A 15,909-nucleotide genomic window follows, 5' to 3' on the forward strand; every position below is an offset into this window, starting at 1 on the left:
TTACAAACAACCTGGAGCAAGATCTTTTGATTTCATCTATATGTGTTTCTCTCAAGTTCAGTGTCTTGTTTATAAATATTGCTTGAAGGAGTGAATGCAACTTTTCCATTATGTAGTTATTTTATAATTGATTTAAAGTAACTTCAAAAAGGTTTAATTAAACATGGAAACAGTTGTCTTCCAAATAGGGTCTCACCTTTATTATTTGTGATGCTAGTACGTGACCAGCAGTACCGGTGAAATATCAAAGTATAAAAAGAAAGAAAAAGAAAGGAAGACAGGCTTACCTATATTAAACTCACTTAAGGCAAAAATAGAGAAGTTGGTATTTTTGGAGTAGTAATAGTGTTACGTATTTTGTGATGCAGACACAATTTTGTTATAAATATTTTTATAGCACGAGGTCGTGTAAGTTTGAATCCAGGCTCTGCTGCCCGTTGTGAGACCTCGGTCAAGCTACCCGATCCTGCCAAGCCTTACCACCTTTGCCTGTGGATGGCATAGTAACATCCGCCTCTAGAATGGCTGTAAATAGAACAAAGCTAACTCAACACAGCACCAACCGAGAGCTCAGGACGGCGCCTGTCATTAAAAATAAGCGAAGCCGATCACTCTGATTCACTAAAAGCAATACAGACGCACAGGGATGAGCAATCATTCTTTGGCTCATGCAAGGTTGGTACTGCCGGGCGCGGTGGCTCTCGCCTATCACCCCAGCCCTTTGGGAGGCCGAGGCGAGAGGACTGCCTGAGCCCACCGGTTCGAGACCAGCCCGGGCGACTTGGAGAGCCCTCATCCCGACGATCAAAATCAAAGAAAGGGCCGGGCGTGGCGGCGCTCGCCTGCTAATTCCAGCCACGTGGAAGGCCGAGGCGGAAGGATCGCTTGAGCCCAGCAGGCCGAGGCTGCGGTGGCCGTGAGCTTGCCGCTGCACTCCAGCCTGGGCAAAAGAGTGAGGCTCCAACTCAAAACAAACAAATAAAAACGGTAGGTATTAGCGAGGCGTGTACAGTAGTCAGACTCTAGGTATTATTTTCGGATCTCACGGCGCAGACTAATTATACACCGAACTAGGAAAAGACGCAGCCTCCTAAGGCCTTGCTTATAATGGGCAGGGCGAAACATCGCCTCCAACAAGATCCTTTAGGTAACGCAACCTTTCTTTGTTTGGAGAAAGAGAATGTTGTACCTCACAACGTCAGCAGGGAGCCCGAGGACAAAGCACGGCTTTGGAAAACAAGCCCGCATCCCCCAAAGGCCCAAAACACACGGACCAGGCCACCCGGAGACAAGCCGGCAGACCTCCACGCTGCTGCCGGATTCCGAGGCGCTCGGCGCGCGCGCCAGCAGCGCGACAGGGGCGGGGCCGCGGCCGTAAAGCAGCGCCGCGAGGCCACGTGGCCCGCCGGGAGGCTCCGGGCGCCCTTGGAAGTCCCGGCGGCGGCGGGTCATGGCCGGCCCCATGCAGGGCGGCGGGGCCAAGGCCCTGGACCTGCTCCGGACCCTGCCGCGTGTAAGCCTGGCCAACTTGAAGCCGAGTCCCGGCTCCAGGAAACCGGTAAATGGCTGATGGCGGTGCGGGGCAGCGCTGGGGACCGGGGCGATGGAGACGGCCCGTCTCTCCCCGGCGTTCCGGAGACCTGCCCTCTCTGGAAGGGGGTTTGGCAGAACGCAGGGTGGCCAGGTCCTTGTTCCTTGCTGCGTAGAGGAAGGTCGTTCCGCATTCTCCCAATTCTCGATTGCAGATTATGTGTACAAGCATAAAGGTGTCGGAAGAGTAGACTCTTAGGAACTGCAAAACGGTCGTGTCATTCAAAATTGGGTTTAAGGCCGGGCGCGGCGGCTCACGCCTGTAATCCCAGCGCTTTGGGAGCCCTAGGCGGGAGAGTCGCTCGAGCTTCGTTCGAGACCCGCCTCTCTACGGCATAAAACGAATAAAACTGGATTTAAAACGTAGTGCTTTCCCTGCGTATCTGTATGTTAATTGGAAAGATCTGAATCGCAGCTGTCTCTTCTGCCACTCCCTGAATACAGCTAGAAAAGCTGTTAATTGGCTACGTATTGACAGTCGTTTAAACTTTGTTGCGGATATTCTAGAATTTTTTTTGTCTTCCAGTTTCAGTCTGTTGTAGAAAACTTAACCCCCTTCCATCCTAGGATCTTTGCCTTTGCTACACCGTTTGGACTCGATTAAGAGAATAGGTTAAGTCTTCAGAGGCAAAGATGCGAACTAACAAAGTGTGTGGATATTTGACCAGCTGGGGCAGTGCTTGGCACCCAGTAGTGTTAGCTAGTACTGGTGGGTTGGATGAATTAATAGCATCTCGAAAAGGTATATAGTGAAGAGGTGAAATACAGTTTTAAAAATGCATCTGAAGATTATAAAACTCTCTTCTTACCTTGTAGGAGAGACGACCAAGAGGTCGGAGAAGAGGTAGAAAATGTGGGAGAGGCCATAAAGGAGAAAGGCAGAGAGGAACCAGGCCTCGCCTGGGCTTTGAGGGAGGCCAGACTCCGTTTTACCTACGAATCCCGAAATATGGGTTTAACGAAGGACATAGGTAAGGTTACTTTGTTTTTTTGAAGTACACATCTCTAATTTCCATTGAGAATCACCTAAAAAATAGTTTGTTAGAAATTTTAGATTCACTTTGAAGCAAACTTGCTACTGTTCATCTGAACCATTTTTTAGTAATGAAATTTAGCCTGGATTAATAGGAAGGAAAAACAGCCTAGATGTTGCACTGAGACCTGCAAAATGAAGATTATAATGTCTCCTCTATGGTTGTTTAGGAAATTAGCAATAATATACAGTATATATAAAAACCTGGCCATTGTAGTCACCCAGTAAATAACTCATTATTATTTTGCATTCCGTTAATCGATAACTTAGATACTAAGTTAAATTTTCCATAAATTTCTTTGTGTAAATGTGTGAATAAATGCTTAGGAGAAAAATAATTTTTGGTGGAACAAAAGAAGTCCTGGTTTTGTTTCCTACCCCAATTCAAGCAATGTTAGATGCTTGTGTTGCATTCAGGAGGGTTTTGTTTGGTTACACCATCAAAGCTGATGGAGGAAAACCCTGGACAAAACTTTGATTTGATGTGGGGAAGTTATAGGAAGATTAGAGTTTTCCAACTGTTACACTCTTATTTTGTAGCTTCAGACGCCAGTATCAGCCCTTTAGTCTCAACAGATTGCAGTATCTTATTGATTTGGGTCGCGTTGATCCTTCTCAACCTATTGACTTAACCCAACTCATCAATGGGAGAGGTGTGACGATCCAGCCACTTAAAAGGGATTATGGTGTCCAGCTGGTCGAGGAGGTGAGTCTGGGTTAGTTCTTTTGGTGTTATGTCCAAGGATACTTTTGGCTGGGTACAGTGGCCCATGCCTGCAATCCCAGCACTTTGGAAGGCCATTGGGGGTGGGGGGATCACTTGAGGCCTGGAGTTCAAAGTTGCAGTGAGCCATGAGCCATTGCACTTTAGTCTGGGCAATAGAGGGAGACCTGACTCTTAAAAGAAGAAAGAATACTTTTGACTTCTATATAATGAACACTCTACCCTCTTTATTTTTAATCCCATTCGTGTTCATAACCTTTATGAGGGGCAATCCCCCAAAAAAACTGCAGTAGTTTTTGGGAGGCCAGGCCCCTTGTGCTATAGGCTTCCCCTGCTGGATAAGTGCTCTAAGAACCCGTTGACATCAGTATATCAGCTCGCATTGTTGTGAGAGGCTGCGTTTGGCTTCAGTGAATTTTTTTTGGAGCGTCTTACCCCACGGTTGCCCGTTTCATGATGGGAGGTTTATGAGCACAGCTGCCCACCCCACACTGAGTGTTTGGTGGTTTTTGACCAAAAGTGGATGATCCTTATGCCTCACACTCCCTTTTCACCTGATTTCACCCCAAGTCACATTTTTTTTTGTTTCCCTGGATGAAAAAAGTCTTCAAAGTGAAATGTTTTGCCTATGTGGAAAAAGTGAAACAAAAAATGGCAGAAGCACCAAAAGGCATCAAAATGGATGAATTTAAAAACTGTTTTGAGCTGTGGAAAAACATCTCAATAGGTGTATTGGATCAAATGGAGAATACTTTGAAGGCGACTGAAATTTAAACATGTAAGAATAAACACACAATTTTTTATAAATAAATTCCAGGTATTTTGGGAATCTCTCCAAAAAAATCACTACGTATTAGTGATTTTGTTAGAACCTGCTGTCAACATATCAGGAAGTCTTTTTTGGACAGCCTTTTATGAAAGATTGCTTGTTCTACCTCCTACAGTCATGCATTTTCCTTTGGATATACATGAACACCTTACATTTATTATGAAGTTATGCATTTCTTTTTTATTGCCTTTTTTACTAGAGTGTGAGCTTCCTTGAGGGCAGGTACTTTGATTCATTGCTGTATTTTCAATATTGGAAATAATGGCTTGTGATAATCACTCAACTAATATTTAAGAAGGAAAGGAGTAAATCAAATCTAATTCTGATTGCAGAAAGTTTTATTTTTACAGGAATTGGCTAGGCGTTCATAAGCAAATTTTAATCAACTGTTAATTAAACTGTTGGTTGTTAATCAACTATTGTTTCTTGTTAGTTGATATTATTGTCGTATAGGTAACAGTGTCCACGAGAAGGAAGCATAGATTAGATTCCTTTGAAAAAGTGAACATTATGGATAAAAGCTTTCCAAATAAACTAATTTGAAAAGAGAATACCAAATACAAGATTAATCCTCAGTGTTTTACTCTTAGTGTATGAGGAAGTAACTTAACATAACACACGCAACTTAACATATGGAAAAATCTATGACCTCATCAGCCCTTAAACTGCCTCTCCCAGCTTCTGACAGGTGTTTGTCTGTTTAAGGAGCAGAATAATTCTGAAAATTCTACCCCAGGGCAGTGATTGAGTAAGGGCAATTACACATAATTTTCAGCTCTGTAAATTGGCACACATCTTCTGGATTCCCGATTTGCAATAAATAGTGAATGATAAGTTTTAATCCTTCAGCACAAAATTACCAATTTGGAAATATATGTTCTCAAGGAAAAGTGAAGTAAGAGGAACCTGATATAAAAACATTTCTAAAAATGTTATTTATAAAACTGAAAATAATGGCTGGAACACGCCTATAATCCCAGCGCTTTGGGAAGCATGGGGGGAGGATCCATTGAAGCCAGGAGTTCTAGCCCAGTCTGGCCAACATAGTGAGACCCCATCTCTACAAAAATATATTTTTTAAAGTGTGTGTGTGTATATATATATATATTTAAATCTAGTCTAACATTGAAGCTAAAGTCTACAAAAATTTTTTTTAATGAACTGAGAAGGGTAGCGTGCACCTGTAGTCCTAGCTACTCAGGAGAATGAGACAAGAGAATTGCTTGACATGAGGAGTTTGCGGCTATAGTAAGCTATAATTGTGCCACTATACTCCAGCCTGGGCAACAGAGTGAGAACCTGTCTCTCTGTTTTTTGAGTTGGAGTCTTACTCCATCGCCCAGGCTTGAATGCGGTGGCATACTCAAAGCCACCCCAGCGTTGGCCTGCCAGGCTCAGATGATCCTTCCGCCTCAGCCTTCTAAGTAGCCTGAACTACAGGCATGCGTTACCTCACCTAATTTTTGGATTTATTGTAGAGACAAAGTCTCATCAAGTTGCCCAGGTAGGTCACAAACCCCTGGGTCTTGGCCTCCCACCACACCCAGCTGAGAACCTGTCTCTTAAAAAAAAAAGCACCAAGAAAAAACTACTCTAGCATTGACAGCAGTGCTCAAGAATAGGGAGATAGTTAAGCAAACTATGAATTGCTTAAATATCACAAATAATATGGCAAGATCCTATTGTATTGAATCAAAGGTGCCATTGATTATAAATGTTCATAATATCAGGTATTAAAAATGTGTGTTAGAATTGATGGGGTTTTTTTTTTTGAGTCCAGTTCTCATTTTGTTGCCCAGGCTGGAGTAGCACAATCACGGCTTACCACAGTCTCGACTTCTTGGGCTCAGGGTATCCTTCTGCCTCAGCCTCCTGAGTAGCTGGGACTATAGGCGTATGCCACCACGCTTGGCTAATTTTCTGATTTTTTAACAGAGATGAGGTATTGCTATGTTGCCCAGGCTGATCTCGAACTCCTGGACTCAAAAAGTCCTCCAGCTTCAGCCTCCAAAGTGCTGGGATTACAAGTGTGAGTCATCATGCCTGGCCTGGAATAGTTTTTAAATAATTGAAAAGTTCAGCCAGGCACAGTGGCTCAAGCCTGTAATCCCAGAACTTTGGGAGGCCGAAGCGAGAGGATTGCCAGAGCCTAGGGGTTCAAGACCAACCCGGGCAACTTGGTGAGACCTCAACTCTACAATATGTCAAAAAAAATTTGCCAGGTGTGGTAGCATATGCCTGTAGTTCTGGCTACTTAGATGGCTGAGGTGGAAGGATCACCTGAGCCCAGCAGGTCGATACTGGGGTGACCGTGAATGTAACACTGTACTCTAGCTTGGATGACAGAGTGAGACTCTTGACTTCCCGCAAAAATAAATAAAAAATGAAAAGTTCATAATTGATCAAAGGAGTTAGATTGGGAACCAGATGTTTCAACTATACCAAAATAGCAAATACTTTTGTTGTCACAGAGTGGTAATGCTGCCATCTTTTTATTTTTTATCAGGATCTGTTTTGAAACTAGAGAAAAATATAGCATCTCCTAACTAATGTGATTAAAAACACCACTTTTTTGAGTTGGGGTCTCACCTTGTCACCACAGTCTCTGGACTCAGATGATCCTCCCACCTCTGCCTCCTGAGCTGGGACTGTAGGTATGTGCTACCACACTTGATTACTTTATTGTAGAGACGAGGTCTCACAGTGTTGTCCAGTCTGGTCTCAAACTCCTGAGCTGAAGCAGTCCTCTTGGCCTTCCAAAGTGCTAGGATTACAGGCATGAGCCACCATGCTCAGACAATAACTTTTAAGTGTTCAGAATTAAATTTTCTTTTTTGTTGTTGTTGTTGTTTTTTGAGTTGGAGTCTCACTCGGTAACCCAGACTGGAGTGCAGTGGCCGCTCCCGGCCACCGCAGCCTCAACCTGCTGGGCTCCGGCGATCCTTCCGCCTCAGCCTTCCAAGTAGCTGGAATTACAGGTGCGCGCTACCACGCCCGGCTGATTTTTTTGATTTGTTGTCGAGATGAGGTCTCACCAAGTTGCCCAGGCGGGTCTCGAGCCCGCGGGCTCAGGCAATCCTCTCACCTCAGCCTCCCAGAGGCGTGGGATTACAGGCCGAGCCACCGAGCCTGGCTCAGAATTAAATTTTCTATTGTTGAATGTAGTCAGTGGTGATGAAACTGAATTTCTGTTTGCTTTTATCTTTTTTCCTAGAGGGGGCTGACCCTTCCAAAGCGCAGATTTTGTCTGATACTCTTGTTTTTCCACCTGCTGCAGCTCTATGCCTCCCGCCTCTCTAGCGTCCTCCTAGTTTCTTGCTTACTTGGGGATAAGGAAGATGCGTTTTTGTCTACATCGTACAGCGAATGTTGTGGTTAAGAACACAGGTGCTGTGACTAGACTCCCCAAATTAGAATCCTAGCTTTACGATCTTGGGTATATTACTTAGCCTCTCTGTGTTTGTGTTTCCCCTATGAAGCTGGTAGAGCAATAATCCTGTCACAGGGTTGTTTTGAAGCTTAAACAATCAACTATAAATGAAATACCAGGAATGGCTGTGTATAAAGGTGCCTACTGAATACAGTAAAGCAGAAATGTAGTCATTTTTACTTATAGAGATTGAAAATTCATAAAACAAGATGGCCTAAATAAAATGTTAAAAAAATTTTTTTATTAGACCTCAAAGCAAAGATATTTAAAATAGGAATTGTGCCAGGTATGGTGGCTCACACCTGTAATCCCAGCACTTTGAGAGACTGAGGCAAGAGGATTGCCTGAGCCCGGAGTTTGAGAACAGCTTGGGCAAATTGGCGAGATCTTGTCTCTACAATAAATCAAAACAAAATTAGCCAGGCTTGGTGCCACATGCCTGTAGTTCCAGCTACTTGGAAGGCTGAGGCAGAAGGATCGTCTGAGCCCAGCAGGTCAAGGCTGCAGTGGCCATGAGCGTGCCACTGTACTCCAGCCTGGGTGACAGTGAGACTCCGACTCCAAACAAGTAAAAATAAAATTGGAATTGCAGTTGTCCCTCATTATCCATGGGGGATTGATTTCAGGACCAAATCTCACCAAAATCTTCAGATGCTTAAGTCCTTGATAAAAGATGATACAGTATTTGCATATAATCTACGCATGTTCTCCTGTATACCTTAAATCACTTCTAGATTATTTATAATGCTCAATATATGTTATGTAAACCTACAGTGATTACACTGTATTTTAAAAACTATTTTTGTATTATTTTTTACTGTTGTATTCCTTTTTTTTTTTCCTCCTGAAACTTTTCCATCCCAGTTGTTTGAATCCATGGGTATGGCATCTGCAGATATGGATATGTAAGTGGCAAGATGGAAAGCTTATACTGTTACATCGTCGTTATGTTGGGGGAAAAAACACAGTTTAAGAAAGGAAGCTCACCAGTGCCTCCCTCCCTCCTTCCCCTACTCCCACCTCTTCCATGTCCCTCCACTTCCCAGATGCATTTTAGCAAGGCTAGGAAGCAGACTGACTTTGTAAAGGGAGGTGCTGGACCTTGAACCTCCACCCAGAGCTGCTAATCTCCCCTGCGCCCCCGCCTTCCTCCGCCAATCCTGCAAGAGTCTCAGCTCCTGTAGGAAGCCCCCACGCCTCTTCTTCCCCAGCAGACCTCTCTTCACCCTTGGGCTTTGGGAATCAGGCAGAGCAGCAGCCCCTCTCCCTGTCAAAGAAAAATCGTCCCCCAAAAAGGCGCAGAGAGAGCGCCAAGCCCACGGTCTCCTCCCAGCAGCATTCTCCCCAAACTCCCTCAATTTTTTCTCAGCCTGATTTTAATGCCTTCTCAGCTCAGCTGGGAAGGTGACTGCAAAAGGACATGGAAGAGGCAAAGTCTCCCCCACCCCCATGGTCCAGGATTCAAGGCCAGGGTTGCTGGGGTGGGACTGCCTGTTTCGTTCACCCAGCAGCTTCTGTCCCCCCACCCCCACCCCAGGCGCACCTCCTCCAGCTTAGCTGTCCATCACCCCCTGCTTCTTTGTGCTCTTCTCTCAGTGGAACAGTGGGGAGCCATCCCCTTCATCCCTGTATCTGTCTCTTTCATAACTTCTCCCCATCCCAGGAGGAGCTCTCAGACCTGGGGTAGAGCCCCTGGGTGGGCACGGGGTGCTGTGTGCTGTGGATTTCCTCTTTTTTTTTTTGTTGAATCGGAGTCTCTCTCCTTTGCCCAGGCTGGAGTGCAGTGGCACGCATGCTCACGGCCACCCCAGCGTCAACCTGCTGGGCTCCGGTGATCCTTCTGCCTGCCTCAGCCTTCCGAGGAGCCGGAACTAGGGGTGCACGCTACCACGCCCGGCTATTTTTTATTTTATTGTAGAGATGAGGTCTCACCAAGTGACCCAGGCTGGTCTCAAACCCGCGGACTCAAGCAGTCCACTCGCTTCGGCCTCCCAAAGTGCTGGGTTTATAGGCTGAGCCACTGAACCGGCCAGATTTCCTCTTGAACAGTATGCTGTTGTAAACATATTTGAAAGCTATTACCAATAAAGTTTTGCTTTAAAAAAAGGAAGCTTGCCATAATTAATTTACTTTCAGCCAAGCTGTTTACTGACAGATTGTTTTGACCTATTACAGGGTGCTGACACATTTAAGGCGAAAGTTAATATTGAAGTCCAGTTGGCTTCAGAACTAGCTATTGCTGCAATTGAAAAAAATGGTGGTGTTGTGACTACAGCCTTCTATGATCCAAGAAGTCTGGGTAAGCTGCTCTGTGGTCATTTTCTCCTTTCTCTGTCTCTTATTGGCTGCTGCTTTTTAATTTCTTTTCTTTTTTATTTATTTATTTTTTTAATTTTTTTTTTTGAGTGGGAGTCTCACTCTGTCGCCCAGACTGGAGTGCAGTAGCCGCTCCTGGCCACCGCAGCCTCCACCTGCTGGGCTCTGGCGATCCTTCCGCCTCAGCCTTCCGAGTAGCCGGAATTACAGGCATGCGCTACCACGCCTGGCTGATTTTTTTTGATTTATCGTAGAGATGAGGTCTCGCTGCCCAGGCAGGTCTCGAACCCGCAGGCTCAGGCAATCCACTCACCTCAGCCTTCCAAAGGCGCGGGATTACAGGCTGAGCCACCGAGTCCAGCTTTAATTTCCTTTCTTTTCTTTTTTTTTTTTTTTGAGTTGGAGTCTCACTCTGTCACCCAGACTGGAGTGCAGTGGCACGCTCCCGGCCACCGCAGCCTTGACCTTCTGGACTCCGGCAATCCTTCTGCCTCAGCCTTCCAAGTAGCCACAACTACAGGCGCACACTTCCATGCCTGGCTAGTTTTTGATTTGTTGTAGAGACAAGGTCTCGCCAAGTTGCCTGGGCGGGTCTCGAACCTCTCGCCTTGGCCTCCCAAAGTGCTAGGATTGCAGGCTGAGCCACCGAGCCCAGCCTTTAATTTCTTATTGAATAGCAAATGTTGGTCGTTGTTGTTTCATCTGCATCTATCCTGTGGATTGTGGTGTCAAGAATAAAGCATGCAGCTGACAGATACTCCAAAGGGCAAATGGTTCAGCCTTTTCCCTGAACTCCAGACTCGCATCGGCGTGCCTGGCATCTCCCCTTGAATGTCTAGTAGGATCTCAAACTTGGCGAGCCTGAAACGTCTCTTTCCTGTTTCACCGCTGTCGGCTCTTTTTCCTCTTTTCTAAGTATATGAGCTCCATCTTTCTGGTTTTTTAGTTCAAAATTTGGAGTCCTCTGGGCTCTTTCTTTCGTGCCCTAGTACATCCTGTGAGCTCTGTCTTCAAACTGTGTCTGCAGTCAGCTGCTTCTCCAGCTGCTGCCAGTCTGATCCCAGCCACTGCCTACTGCCTGTATGACTGTGGAGACTTGTCGGTGGCCTCTCTGCTGCTGCTCCTGCCTGCAGTGTAGGGACACAGCATGGGGTTCCTTTTAAAGCATGGACTGTCGCTGCACAAAACCTCCACTGGCATCTGTGCTACTCACACGAGGCGAGGTGTGGTCTATGCCACCTCCTGCCACCCCTCCTGTCGCTCCTTTGCTTGCTCTGTTCCGTTGCTGGCTGGCTGCCTGCCCTGGCCTTCCTCTCCACGCCAAGCCCCTTGTACCTTCGGCCTCAGCCTCTGCCTCTGCTGTTCCCTCTGCCTGGATTCTCCTCCACATAGAATCTTCATGGCTTTGGGCTCCACTCCTCCAGGTCCCTGCCTGCTGGGGAGATCCTTCCTGCCTGTACTAAATAAAAGAGCACAGGAGCACACACACACGCAGGCACGTGCATGCACATACATACTCTCAGCCACATTACTGTCGCTTGCCTAGTTGTGTTTGCCCTTGGCTGCTGTCACTAGTGGGCGAGATGTAAGTTCCTTTTCGTCTTTCCTTTCATTCTCTTTCCCTTCTCATTTTGTTCACTGCTGTATCTCCAGCATGTAGAGCAGTGCCTGGTGTCGAATAGAGGCACAATTAAAATTTACTGAATGAATGAGTGAATTGGATTTCTTGGTTTGCAGAGATGAAAACCAAAAGTAGGTAGTTGTCTTCTTTTTTTTTTAATTAGAGACGTGATCTTTATCAACAAGCTGGAGAGCAGTGACGTGATCATGGTTCACTGCAGCCTCAGACTCCTAGACTCAAGCAATCCTCCTGCCTCAGCCTCCCAAGTAGCTAGCTGGGACTACAGGCATGAGCCACCATGCCCAACTAATTTTTTGTTTTTAATTTTTGTAGAGATGAGGTCTCGCTATGCTGCTCAGGTTGGACTTTTTTTTTTTTTTTTTTTTTGAGTTAGAGTCTCACTACGTTGCCCAGGTTAGAAGTGCAGTGGCATGCTCACAGCCACTGCAACCTCCACCTGCTGGGCTCAGGTGATCCTTCCGCCTCAGCCTTCCAAGTAGCTGGAACTACAGGTATGTGCCATCATGCCTGGCTAATTTATTTTTTTAATTTATTGTAGAGATGAGGTCTCACCAGGTTGCCCAGGCTGGTATCAAACCTGTGGGCTCAGGTAATCCTCTTACCTTGGCCTCTCCCGCCTTGGCCTCCCAACTGTTGGGATTACAGGCATGGACCACCACACCCGGCCTAAATGCTTTTACAAAGGATTCTTTGGTGCTTTTGCATTCAAATGACCAAGTTGCTCAATTAGATGAAAATTCTGGTCTGGCGCTGTGGCTCCCGCCAGTAATCCCAGCACTTTGGGAGTTCAGGCTATCCGCCTCCCACCCCAGCTTCCCAAGTAGCTGGGACTATAGATGCATGCCACCACACCTGGCTAATTTTTTTTTTTTTTGAGTTGGAGTCTCACTGTCACCCAGACTCGAGTGCAGTGGCTGCTCCCAGCCACCGCAGCCTCGCTTGCTGGGCTCCGGCGATCCTTCCACCTCAGCCTTCCGAGTAGCCGGAATTATAGGCACGCGCTACCATGCCTGGCTCATTTTTGGATTTTTATTGTAGAGATGAGGTCTCGCCAAGAGACAAGGTCTTGCTGTCTTGCTGTGCTGCCCAGGCTGGAATACTATTGTTTTTAAGTTTTCAGTAAGTTCTTTAGTACTGTTTCATTTATGTTTCTAGCTTGGGTTAGGGTTACATTGCTAAAGCATGATGAGTAGGGCATCATTGTATCCATAGAATTATCTATTTGTGTAATTGTTTTCTAGACGTCCTAAAGGCCCTGTAGCATTGCAATATTTTATGCATAGGCCTTTTCTCACTACCTTGCCTTTGGAGAACATTTTTAGTTACTTCAAAAAGTTTAAAAAAAAAACTGGGATTATGCATTATTCCTTTGACTGGCTTCACATGAGATTTCTTTGCCTGCTCTCTAGTTAAGAGGATTCATTTGAGTAACTGATTTTCCAGAAATCTTTAGCTTCTTCCTAATTTCTAAACAGGTAAGTTCCATATGCAGATTTTAAGCCTTAATGTTTCTTTTTTTAAAAAATCTGATATTATTTTTGACATGTAAGGGAGATCTGACAAACTTCTTGGCTCTTTGACTTGCAGTTTGGACACCTTGGTTTTCTGTTTTAAGATTTTCTATTAGTGGTGTGATTTATTCTAATACAGCACAGACAATACATCATAAAAATGATTTATTTTTGTGTTGTTAAACATAGGGCTTAAATACAATGTTGGTAACTCAGGGGAGTAACTTTGCCTTTCAAGATGGACTATTGGCTGGGTGCTGTGCCTCACACTTGTATCAGTACTCTGAGAGACTGAGGTGGAAGGATTATTTGAGCCCAGGAGGCTGTGGTAAACCAGGATCATGTCACTGCACTCCAGCCTGGGCAACAGGGTGAGAACCTGTCTGGAAAAAAAAAAGATATAGACTATTGAAAATGAGGCATTTCCATTTCCTTATATAAGACAAGCCTATTTTAAAAATAGGTTCTTGGGGCCGGGCTCGGTGGCTCAGCCTGTAATCCCAGCACTTTGGGAGACCAAGGCGAGTGGATTGCCTGAACCCACGGGTTCGAGACCGCATCTCTACAATAAATAAAAAACTAGCCGGGCGTGGTAGCGCACACCTGTAGTTCCAGCTACTTGGAAGGCTGAGGTGGAAGGATTGATGTAGCCCAGCCGGTCGAGGCTGCGGTGTCCATGAGCATGCCACTGTACTCCAGTCTGGGTGATGGAGTGAGACTCCAACTCAAAAAATAAATAAATAAATAATAAATAAAAATAGGTTCTTGGAATTAAGTTCTCGTCTCAGTAATATTTTAAAATTAATAATTAAAAGAAAATCTGTAACAATCATTATGTGTAGAGCTAATATTTGCATCTCTCTGTTTAAACTTAAATCTTGTTTTAGAAATTCTATGCAAACCTGTCCCATTTTTTCTTCGTGGACAACCTATTCCAAAAAGAATGCTTCCACCCGAAGAACTGGTACCGTATTACACTGATGCAAAGAATCGTGGTTATCTGGCAGATCCTGCGGAATTTCCTGAAGCAAGACTTGAACTTGCCAAGAAGTATGGTTACGTTTTACCTGACATCACTAAAGATGAACTCTTCAAAATGCTCTGTACTCGAAAGGATCCAAGGCAGATTTTCTTTGGTCTTGCTCCAGGATGGGTGGTGAATTTGATAGATAAGAAAATCCTGAAACCTACAGATGAGAATCTCCTCAAGTATTACAGCTCATGAGTTCCCCTCCAAGAAAGCAGAGTTGAGAAGGAGGGACAGAAAAGGAACCAGAAGATCTGTATTTCTCATTGCATTTTCCTCATGTGTAGTTCTCCAGAAGTTGATGTTAGTTTTCAGTGTAATCCTATCTTTTTCATTTTCATCTAAAATTCAAGTAAAATTACAGGAAGTAAGAAGTGCATAGAGAACTGAGTCTATGTAGGTTCTGTGTCAAAGATATAAATTCTCTGGTGGCCTGTGGAAGGAAAATTATAACTATTTTAGAATATTTCTAGTCTGTTTCTTCATGCTTTTCACTCAGGCCTTGTCTTGTTACTGTCATAATTTAGGATGAACGCCCAAGGGAGAGGGATTGATTTGTTGGCCAGCTCTGCCAGGGTTAGAACAGATACTGATGAGTTGGTGGCCCTTCTTATTCAGTGACCTTAGGGAAGCCCTGCTACCCGGTGTCAGGATGGTGACCCGTTAGCTTCTAAAGAATGAGATCAGGAATGTGAGTTTAAGGTTTAACGCTGGGGAACAGCTTCTGTGTAGTATATTTGCTACCACATCAAAGACGAGAGAAATAAAAATTACAAGTGAATTTATCTTCACAACTGTGTGATAAAAGAAGATAATAATGATCAAGCCATTAACATTTTTTCTTTAAGATGGTAAATTGCAATTTTAGTTGATACAATTTTTACTTATTCAGGCATTGGAGACCTTTGTCATTTAGTCATTTCACATGGTTTTCAAATAATTTTTAAAATATTATGTAAGTAATAAAAACAAGTGGTAATGTGAAAATTTAATGTAAAAGGTTAAGATGTTAGTAAGGTTATTTAGCGCTTGAAAGGTCCTTTTTTCCAAATCATATGAAAGCTTAATTTACCTCGTACAATTAAAGATTTATCTTGATAATTAATGATAATTCTTCCACAGTAGAAATCAAATGATTCTTGGCTGTTTATTTTATTAAGTTAAAATAAAAAACCTAAACAATGCAATGCTTTTTTTGTTAACTTATCTTCCTTAAATATTGCTAATCTGGGATTCAGTTTATAAAGTAATTTATGTACCAAGAGCATATTTCAGTTTCCTTCCAGAATTATGTAGTTTGGCTTGTTAAAGCCATTCCTTAAAACCTAGAACTATTCATTCATTCATTCATTCATTCATTCATTTATAGTTGGAGTCTCATTCTGTTGCCCAGGCTTGAGTACAGTGGCAGCACGTGCCACCATGCCCAGCTAATTTTTTGATTTGTTGTAAAGATGAGGTCTCTCCAAGTTGCCCAGGCTGGTCTCAAACCCATGGGCTCAGGCAATCCTCTCACCCTGGTCTCCCAAAGTGCTGGGATTATAGGCGTGAGCCACTGTGCCTGGCCTAAAACCTAGAACTTACAAAGAATCATGACTAAGACCATCTTTTATGATAACATATGAAATCCTATAAATTTCAGAGAATAGGCAAAAATTTTAAAGTATGTTTTTATTTTTCAGAAACCCACGTGACAGAGTCGATATGTTAGGATTAGTTTGGACTCCACTGTTAGGAACTCCAAATCACAGTGCTTAAGTGAGATAAAGTTCATTTCTCTCACAGATGAAGTGTCCAGTTCTGTTCA

General features: G+C 44.2%; 1 protein-coding gene across 1 annotated transcript; it reads left to right on the forward strand.

Annotated features, from left to right (window-relative positions):
• Positions 1–1,394: 1,394 nt before the first annotated feature.
• On the forward strand, positions 1,395–15,289 carry MRPL15 (mitochondrial ribosomal protein L15). Its single transcript, XM_008072393.2, has 5 exons — positions 1,395–1,558; positions 2,407–2,561; positions 3,164–3,329; positions 9,782–9,905; positions 13,963–15,289. Exons 1-5 carry the CDS (start codon positions 1,451–1,453, stop codon positions 14,298–14,300), a joined length of 891 nt encoding a protein of 296 aa, XP_008070584.1. The 5' UTR covers positions 1,395–1,450; the 3' UTR covers positions 14,301–15,289.
• Positions 15,290–15,909: the final 620 nt, after the last annotated feature.

The sequence above is a fragment of the Carlito syrichta genome, unplaced genomic scaffold, assembly GCF_000164805.1.
Source record: "Carlito syrichta isolate Samal-C Ts95f unplaced genomic scaffold, Tarsius_syrichta-2.0.1 Scaffold315145, whole genome shotgun sequence".
Taxonomy (NCBI): domain Eukaryota; kingdom Metazoa; phylum Chordata; class Mammalia; order Primates; family Tarsiidae; genus Carlito; species Carlito syrichta.

Coding starts and splice junctions, on each gene's coding strand:
- MRPL15 (XM_008072393.2), top strand. CDS start 1,451: ATGGCCGGCCCCATGCAGGGCGGCGGGGCCAAGGCCCTGGACCTGCTC. Junction 1,559..2,406: donor GTCCCGGCTCCAGGAAACCG/GTAAATGGCTGA, acceptor CTTACCTTGTAG/GAGAGACGACCAAGAGGTCG. Junction 2,562..3,163: donor GGGTTTAACGAAGGACATAG/GTAAGGTTACTT, acceptor CTTATTTTGTAG/CTTCAGACGCCAGTATCAGC.